The following is a 10,374-nucleotide window of genomic DNA, read 5'->3' on the forward strand; positions in this document are numbered from 1 at the left end:
CATTGATGTTCACCTTCTTTAAGAATTTGGGTAGCACTAGTAATAATTGAATTAGAATTCTTTGTATCTCCACTTGTCTCTAAAGCGTCTAAGAAAGTTTTGTCCTGAGCATCGTTAGCATTTACTGTTATTTTATTAGTTTGCATTTGACATACACTAGCGTTAGTTGTCAAATTTTCTGATGACATATTTGGCACAGGCAATACCCTTTGTATAACGAGACTTTTCTGCCTCACTGTTCTACCTCGCTTACAAAAGCGTGTTTTAAATTTCTGTAAATATTTATATGTATATACAGAAAATCTTATGCTGATTCTACAAGATGCTGATGCTTATGCTGAGTCTGTAGTCGGAAGTCTTAGTCTCAATCGATGAAGTTGACCAATGAACATTGGTTGTACAAGTTGGTCAATTTCATTGATAAGACTTAGTTGGTAGTTGGTAGTTCTACCAACTACCGACTCATTGCAGAATCAGCATCTCGCGCGCGCGCGCGCGCGCGCGCGCACGCACGCACGCACGCACGCACGCACGCACACACACACAAAAGGTGTCCTAGATCTACAGGATCACCTCTCATTAATAGGTAGAGCGAAATAAACTAAATCAAAAAGTCCTATACCTATTTTGTACAATAATTAATTTCTAAAAATAGTATTTCTAAAGAATAACATGGCTTATTGCCAAATATAAGGACGCGGCAAGCAAGATAAGATCATCATCATAGGTTAAGCCATTATATGCGAGCGTCGAACATCTACGCAATAATCTTCTGCGCAGATACTCGACACAAAATGATAAATTAAGAGAGATTATTTGATATATACACTCGTAAAGTGCGATCCATTTGACGCTACAAATACTTTGAAGCTTTCAATTGACCGATTGGAAGAAAAAATTTTATTAATTGACCAATCAAAAAATGCTTCGAAGCATTTCCTTATAGATGCAAAATATTCCTAGAATGTGTTATATAAAAATATTATTAAAACAAAATTAAAAGTTACAATATTTTGAGAACATTGTATATTTTTTAATATTATAAAAGTATTCTATGAATGTATTCACTTATATAAATATCCCCCTGGTATACTTCCTTTAACATCCCTGAAATATTATTAAAATATTTATTAGTATTAATTATTTTTATATTAATGCAGTTTAAATTCACAGTCCAGTAATAAAAATATCTTATCAATATATAGTATGTCTTGTACTTAAATAACGTGTTCGTGTTATTATATATAACGTTTCGGTGTTATTTTATGTACATATCCAATCTTACAACTGCACGCCAAAATTATTTTTAGTCTTTAAACATACATTTAAACTGAACCGATGTAACAGTTTTATAAATTAAAGTAAATGTTGCTACTTTTTGATGTGCATACAATATTACAGTAACACTAAATAATAATACTTTTAATAATCATGTAATATTATCAAGAGGACATGTAACCATCCATTAATATTTCAAGAGTATTATTTAATATTATATAATTTCAGTAAAATACTTTTCAAACGTTTAATATTCTGAAAATATGCCTAAAATATTATTTAATATTAAATAATATTATGTGCCTATAGGGGATTGTAACGTCAAGTGGACCATAGCTATAGACTTATAAGATAGACCTGACATAATGACCCCATGATGAATGTAAAATAAACAACTTTATCCTTAACAAAGTTGGCTACGTTTAGTAAAACATTTATTTTGCAACTTGGAAGTTTTCTTCGCGCTGATTGGGTTATGCTTTTAAATCAAGAGGAATGATCCTATCTCAACAGAGAATCATAAAATGATTGCAAAACTGTTATGTTCTGCTGAACGCAGCCAAAGTTGCGTTCGACAAATAGTTTTTGCAGGAGAATAATACCCCGATTCTGTAAATAATCTTAAGCCCTAAACACAATGGCAATAGTGATAGCGATAGAAATAGCGATAGTGATAGGAACAGAGGAGTCCAATATACTGAAATGCATATGTCAATGCACATAGGAACAAATTTCCAACGAGTTCTATGTCTATGATCTTATAGCCTACTAATCAGCGTTCAAATTTTTCATTCTGTTTTATATCATTTCATTCTGTGCTATAACCTCGAAGCAAATGGAAGAATATACTACAGTCAATATACGAGATCAGATTGGTTGGCATTTTTATTTCTTTTTATTTATTTTTTTTTGCGGTATTGTGCAATGGAAAGTTATAATTATATATCGCTTATTTCTATGCTATTCAAATCACTGTTCTTGTCGCTGTTGCCTCACACTGTGTCTAGGATTTTATATATCGCTTATTTCTATCGCTATTCTTGTTGCTGTTGCCTCACATTGTGTCTAGGATCTTTAACGACAGTTCAATATAACTAAGAATCACAGAATCTTGTAATTACAAATCGGAATATCTTTGCATAATGCATAACTCACAATGCATAAATAATAAATGAACCAAAATCCTTCATTTTTTTTCTTTCTATGAAATAAAAGAAAAAACTCTGAAGTTGATTTTCTTACGCTTTATGCATTATGCAAAAGTGCTCCGATCTTTAAAATTACAGAATTGGAGCATAGGTTAAAGTCAATGAATGAGTCATTGTTACGGTGTTAAAAGTAGTCCGATTGAATTTTTTCATAAGTAACTCTGATTTTGGATTAGTTGGATTACATAACTTTTATTTTCTTAAACATTTTTGTCTATTTTTATATTTTCCAAGATATTTCGATGTCAAAGTTAAAATAAAATACTCAATGTTGTATTGAATTTAATAATACTTACATCAAGTTGTGTCTTAAATGCGTCAGCTGTACCAATCTTATGATATGTTTGTGGAATGAGAGGTCTTCTAAATGTAGATTCTTTAATAGATAGGACTCGAGACGAAATTACTGTTTCATTACTTCCTGACGTATTATCGTATACCTAATAGAAATATTTTGTAACATTAAAAAAATTTGAACTCGTCTTGAAATGCAATTAGAATCTCAAAATGAGCAAGATATCTGTTACATCTTACTTTGTTAGTACCATAATTATGTTTCGCCAGTGACAATAACTTTTGTAAAACCAAACATAGACTGTTATCATGCATGATACTCGATGATGCTGAATTAGTTGTATATTGTCCATTAGGTAACCAATCCCACCAATATTCAAGTATAATCTTTGATTCACGACCAAACTGTAAATTAAACTTAGAATATTAGAAGATATACTTCAAATAATGCAGTATAAATGTAAAAGCAAATTGCGATTATTTGATGAGAAGATTAAATGTGACAAATAGTAATAAATGTAATATTGCGCACCATTAGAAAAAGATCGCCCACGGTAATTGTGTTTGCTTCTTCGATGTTCCAACCCTTTCGAATTCTCTCGATAGTTTCTCTACCAGGAAACCTATTTGGTTCTGAATGATGTTCTGATGGCGGTTTTTCTATATTATTTATAATCGCTGGTTTTTCGGATATATTACTTCCAGTTTCTAAGAGATCCATATCACTACTGATATCTGGCAGTGTACAATTGTCATCAGTGCGGTTTAAAATCTTTTTATCCGATTTATATCGTTTAATGCCCTTTTTCCCTACTCCTTTTAAATATTGGACAGAGCCTAACAAATCTTCCCGTGAGCTTTTCAGACCGAGACGTTTTTCATATGAATTCAAACTGACACTATTGCTAGTAAGATATTCTCCAAGATTAACCATTGGCAAGGCAATTTTACATCCTTCTGGTGGAGCAACTCGTAATAAACAAGTATCTTTTATATCATTAGCAACAAGATTTTCTACAGTAGAACACTATAAATATTTATAAGGATTATGAATATTCAAATAAATTTCATTGTGCATAGTTGAAAATATACAATAACGAATGAGAAGAAAATGTACATATAATTACGACAGAGAGCCAAATTGTTGGAATAGATATAAGGATACTGTGGTATATTTTGCGAGTCGCCATCGTTGTTGCAAAAATATTAATAAACTTGAGAGACGTCTCTGTATGGGGAGAAGTGTACGAACTCTTGGATTCATAGATGCTGCTTGTACTTGCCACCAAGCCATGTTGTTACGCGGTCGTAATTCTATCACTATTCTAGATGGTAATTTAATTTCTTCCTGCCAATCTAAAATAAAACAAATATTTTAAATTTCAGTATTAATCAATTTTTTACCATAAATAATAAAACCAAGATATATATTGTTATGTAAATAGGACTACATTTACATGGCTCGATTTACACTGAAGTTACAACATCTGATATTATTGTACAACTATGCTATTTTACAAAGTTGTTACATTAATGTAATAACTTGAAATCGTTTGGTAAAGAGGCTTAGTATTACTACACCGATGTAAAAAGGATATAAATGCTGTGTCGTGATGTTATAATTTCAGCATAAATTGTACCGCGTAAATGTAAAAACTAAAAATTCACTTTGCTTGTTGACTTATTTACATTCTTTCATACTTTCAACTTGGTGGAAATAAGAACTTATAAATATGATTCACTTAAGTAGGAGTTGTATGTAATATCATATGTTACTCTAATTGTAAGTTAAGTTTAGAAGCTATGTAAACTAAAGTGATCAACTACTTTTAAGAAGGCAAAGAGGGACATTAAAAAAAAAATCAATATTAATTGTAATTAAATTTTAATAAATTCATTTTTTTTAATAATTGCTAACAAAACATAAACAATATATTATATTATTTGTAAATAACTAATAACACTTAATGTATAACATCACATGAAATCACAACAAAAATTACATAAGTTATGAGAATATATTTTAATTTTTAAAATTGTACTTTTCTACTAAATATGTTTTATGAATAATATCTAGGTTTTTAAATTAAAAAATCATAAAATTTTTCATATATTAGTTCAAAATTATATGTACATTTCACACTTATTTTTTCATACATATTATTTTACCTTTATTATTTTTAAATTTAAAAGAGGAACAACCTTGATAAGAAAAATTTCGCTGAAATTATTCCACATTTTGGAACATTTTTCGGTAAAATTTCAGTTTAATTTCAGCGATTTTTAGCTAACAAATTCATTTTTAACAAAATTTCAATAAAAATTTCAGAGAAATTTCAGTTCAATTTCAGATATTTTTCAATATGTCAGCTGGAAAATTCACTTTTAGTGAATTTAGAAATTTCAGCAATTTTCAATAATTTTACTAAAAGTTCCAAAACGTGGAATAATTTGAGCAAAATTTTTTCACCAGGCAATTTATAATCGTGTCCTAGATTTAGGACACAATTTGGGAAACGTTGTAAAATGGAACACAAAGTTAAAATTTGAAACTGTCCCTCCTAATTTGAAACGGATGGTCACTAAGATATAAATCCATTTTATATGTAGAAATATTTTAATTCACAAAAATATACTGAAAAAAAATAAAAACTTTGTCTTTAAGTATTTGTTACAATACAATAACGTGTAATGCAACATAATATACTTTTTAAATATTGTACATTAAATATTATATATTAAAAATTTCATATACCTTCTAACTGGTTTAACTTTCTAAGTGCTCTACATATTGGTGTTTTAACTCTCATTGTTTTTCCTCTAAGCCTGACTTGTGTAGATCCCCAATATACCAATTCATTCAATCTTAAGTGAACTTTCTCATGAATACGAGGTAATTTTCTTCTAAGTTCACCATAATTTATTAGTCCATATAATTCCTGAGATGTTTTTTTAACATCTATATATAAAAGAACATATTATATTTGACAACATAATACATATTGACAGAATCATAGGATGTTTTTGTGGCTCAACTAGTGTACTTTTAAAATTTAAAGTGAAATAGATATACATTTAATAATTGACAAAAGAAAGAAAGAGAATTCTAATACAATATAGTGTAGAAATAAAAAATAGATCTGTAATGTATTAATATATAAATACAATGTGTTTGTACACATTGTATTTATATATTAATATAAAAATTCATGCACATTCGTATTATGATAATATAAACATATTAACCTTCTGAGAATTTAAGATGTTTTGATATTTTTAACCATGTTCTGTAATAAAAATGTCGAATTTGCTCTTTATTTTTTATCATGATGTCTGAGAGACCTCGTTTTTTTCCTTGATTTAGAAAGTAGCTTTGTAAAGCATCGAAATCTTTGCCATATTCATTAAGTGCTTTAAAAAAAGTATTTTTATCCTCCATAGACCATAATTCACAGGAACGTTTGAGAGATTTTACTTTAACCTCTGCTGTCTCTTCCTCTTTTGCATCTGTTTAAATAAAAAAATTTAATTTTAATATTGTAATCGTTAAAATATTTGTTATATAAATTATATGAACAGTGATATTTATTTAAAATAATTATTTCTTCCCTAAAATTCTAATAAAAATATCATTCGTCGCGTATTTATTCAAAATTAAAGAATCTGGCAGAAAAACGTGGCAGTCAGCCTCGTCAGTATCCAGAAAATCAGAATTTTGCAATTTCGGCAATGATCACACGAATCCATTTCTACTCCCATTTCGATTCCCAAGAAATTTCCTTGTTTTATTTCAAGGATGCGCAACAATCAATTTGTTTAACCAATAGAATGCTAGCATTTGATTGTAATTTGATTGTAATTTTTTTATTGTAGTTTGTATAATTAAAGCATATAATAATTAAGGCACAGTATACATAACGTTGCATCGAGTCGGGATTCGGAATGACAAATATCTTAATCTTTGAAATCTCGAACTTTAATACTTAAGTCTATTCTACAATGTGCTTTTTGCTTCCTGTTTCTTGTCTTTTATTATTTTTTAACATCTTGTCTTTTTGTTTCTTATCCGGTTTTTGTTTTTGTTTTCGCCTAAAATAAAAGTTAACCAACTTTGAAAGAAACAAGAAATACAATTGTCGATAAAACGGTACAAAGGAGAAAAAAGGTAAAAAACAAGAAACAAGAAACAAAGAGCACATTGTAGAATAAATAGATGTTAATAGATTCACAAGACTGTCGCATTTTTTTTGTCAGATTCTTTCATTTTAAGTGAATACGCATTGATGAAATAAGTACATTTTTTTATTAAGATTTTAGGAGGATGGAAAGGGAGGGGGGGGGTGAGAGTTATTCTAAACAATTATCTGTAAACAAACCTTTTTTCTCAGTGTTGTTAACATCATTGTCAATTTTGAACTTTTTAGCACCGCGAACAACACGAACTTGTGTATTTTTATTATCTATTAAACATTTTGTATCCAAATATATTTGATTCACTTGAGAACACACTGGAGTCACATTACCAAATTCAGTATCTTCACATTTTGTAGGATCTTCTATCATATTATATATTTATTGCAATTTATAAGACAAATATTTTCAATGTAATTTAAAATCACAATGAATGTTGAAATATTTTAAATTTAGAATTAATTGCAACGAACAACATTGCAGAATATATAATAAGCAAATACAGCGTAGAATAATTTGTACAGTAATTTATTATTATTTTCTAGATTTTAAACACCAAAGATCAGGAATATTTTTCTTTAACTTCTTTTTTGTTAGATAATCTATTCAGTAATTAATTCTTCAGTTGAGCTTTCTCACTACCAATTTTAATAAAATTATCATTTGACATGTTTTCCCATGAAGATGAAACAATCGAACCCAACTCCAACTAAATGGAATTTTTTCTAACAGAAAAAACTACCTTCCAGAGGAGCCAAATTGTCGTCTTGTAATGCTGAGCCACTACATGTAGCGCTATCTACCAAAGCAGGATGAACTTTTTTGTCAAAAGTTTAACAAAAATATAAGAATTCACGGTTACCCATCTAATCCAGGATCCTACCATGGAAGTACCATAGCTCATATCATCGACGAGATAGTATTAAAGACCGACATCCTTACGAGATCTTTGCATCCATGTGAATATTGAAGTGAATCGGTTCTTATTTCAAGACTATCTTAAGTGATGTCTTAAGATGCTAATGCGGCCCTCTGATTGGTTCATTATATTTCAAGGTTGAATTTAAGAAGGTCTTAAATATAAGATCTGACTATGGAATACCGGCCTAAGAGTTGAAAACTGATAACTAATAGTGCACTAATTTTATGATTTATTAGTTTAGTAGACATATTTATGTATTTAGAACTCAATAATTACTCGATTTTTTTTACATTGTGATTTCAGTCAAAGTTTGATTATCAACAGAGATGATAACTGCAGAGAAAAAATTGTAATTTTTCGGCAATATATAGGATGTTACAGCTTTACAAGTATGTATATTTATTTATTTGGAGCATGTAATAAATAAAAGATCATGAATTCAATAATGTATTAGCCAAATCTTTATGTTAATAATAGCAAATTTATATTAATTGTCGATAATATCAATGTTCTTCAATTACCTGCGGACTTTTGGGGTCCTTTTTATTGGGGCATCGAAAATTTGCTCAGGTTGACGATCTTTAATAGTATCTAGTCAGTGGCCAAGTTTAAACCGAAGGGTGCATTCGTTTACGCAGCATTAGCGTAGAGAGTATCATTTAATTCTCGTTTAATACTCAGTGAATAACAAGGATAGAGTAATACTTCTGCATTAATCGCTGCATAAATGAATACAGGAAAAAATTTGTTCGCGTCGCCTGCTCCAACATGCTCCAATGTGCTCCTGTTATAGCTTCTACCAGAGAGAAATCTGAAAGAGGACAAATCTGGCCCAAATCTGTAACCGCAAAATGCTGTCGCGCATTATTGCCCTCTGACAAAGTAACTGTAAACTATATAGCAACGTTCACTTTTCTTAGGGTACATCAGGGTACATCGTCCACTTTTCAAGGCTAGAGATGATAAATCGATATTTGGTTCATATCGTGCTACATGTAGAGTGAGCCTACTGTGTCTACCTAGTATATACGTGGCCATAGCCATCACTTGTTCCGTTAACATTGAACCGGAACCCGGAAAAGAGCCTTTGCGACACGTTGGTATCGCATGTTCTTATGTTCTGTCTTGATTTTGCTGCTGGTTATCTGTAAATTAATTATGACGGAAAACAAGGAGCGTACTTTTATCATGGTTAAACCAGACGGTGTGCAGCGTGGTCTTGTCGGCAAGATTATTCAACGATTTGAGCAGAAGGGTTTCAAATTAGTGGCTATGAAGATGTTATGGGTAAGTGATGGTATTTCATTCAAGTGTTGGTATAATTTCATTATGCTTGTCCTAACTTCACATAATTCGAGAATTCACAATTTCTAGAACTCGCGCGAATGTTCCAATTTGGCACATCTCGATAAACTTATTGAACTTTTAAAATATTAGCTATCTATATTGGATTTAGAATAAAAATTATTTATTTCTCATTTCAATATTCTATTAATCTATTGTATACCAGTTATTCAAAGTACTTTATAACTAGAATGGCGATTGGTATTCAAATATTATATTAAATTTATGGATATATATAATGAAATTATTACAAGCAAAAATGGTCTTTAATGAAAACATTTAATACTAATGTAGAATATCGATATGTGTAGCAATTCTAATCAATAAGTGTAGTGACCTTCAAGGTCAAGAGCAGAATGATTTCAAATATGTTTATAAAAAATCGATGTAAAAATATGTATTTTATGTTATTGTAAGTATAAAAAATAAAAAATACAAATAATAAAATATATAAAAAAAATTAAATGTTAATGGAAATTAAGGTGAAATAAATCATTCAATTCTATTTTGAAAACAGATTTTCTGAAATCAAATTTTCTGTTTTAATTTTTAATTTAATTTTTTAAGTTTTATGATTTTAATTTTTTTAAGTTACAACTATGATCATCAATGAAGGATGTAACTGATTGAAAGAATGCAATAATGATGTCAAAAATATTTTAAGGCTGAGAATTTATTGTACATCATATGCTTGTAAGCATAATAAATAACATGATAAAAAAATGTAAATATGAATTTTTTATAGGAAATATAGTTTTTAAATATTTTTAAAGTAGATTGAATATCCTTGATTAAAAGATATTTATGTCTTCTCTAATTTGTACACCATAGGTCTGTTTTTTATTACTGCACTTTCTGAACTAGTACACACAATATAATACATTGAAGTGAAACAAATATATGTTTGTTTCACTTCAATTATTGCATCTGTTCAGATTGCAGCAATACAAAATAAACCTCATATCTTTGTGTTACAGCCTTCTGAAGATCTCTTGAAAAAACATTATGCGGATCTGGCATCAAGACCATTCTTCCCAGGTTTAGTCAAATATATGAGCTCAGGACCAGTTGTGCCAATGGTGATTTTCTTATAAGATATAAAATAATATATATAAATAATAAGATAAATAATAGTAA

At 29.3% G+C, this 10,374-nt stretch overlaps 2 protein-coding genes across 2 annotated transcripts in view; one reads left to right on the top strand and one right to left on the bottom strand.

Annotated features, from left to right (window-relative positions):
* Positions 1 to 2: 2 nt before the first annotated feature.
* LOC108686486 (protein cramped-like) lies at positions 3 to 7,375 on the bottom strand (the record flags this gene model as incomplete). Its single annotated transcript, XM_018191825.1, has 8 exons — positions 7,157 to 7,375; positions 6,027 to 6,287; positions 5,536 to 5,739; positions 3,946 to 4,136; positions 3,313 to 3,807; positions 3,021 to 3,185; positions 2,783 to 2,926; positions 3 to 272 (listed from the first exon to the last, which is right to left on the bottom strand). Coding segments are annotated over exons 1-8 (1,917 nt in total), but the record flags the coding sequence as incomplete, so codon positions are not given.
* A 1,137-nt stretch (positions 7,376 to 8,512) lies between these two features.
* LOC108686519 (nucleoside diphosphate kinase) overlaps positions 8,513 to 10,374 on the top strand; it is a 2,492-nt gene continuing 630 nt past the window's right edge. The window contains exons 1-3 of the mRNA XM_018191869.1: positions 8,513 to 8,733; positions 8,814 to 9,180; positions 10,215 to 10,316. Of these exons, the coding sequence (XP_018047358.1) occupies positions 9,001 to 9,180; positions 10,215 to 10,316 (282 nt within the window). The 5' untranslated portion in view covers positions 8,513 to 8,733; positions 8,814 to 9,000. The remainder of the gene's footprint in view (positions 8,734 to 8,813; positions 9,181 to 10,214; positions 10,317 to 10,374) is intronic.

The sequence above is a fragment of the Atta colombica genome, unplaced genomic scaffold (genome assembly GCF_001594045.1).
Source record: "Atta colombica isolate Treedump-2 unplaced genomic scaffold, Acol1.0 scaffold187, whole genome shotgun sequence".
Classification (NCBI taxonomy): Eukaryota; Metazoa; Arthropoda; class Insecta; order Hymenoptera; family Formicidae; genus Atta; species Atta colombica.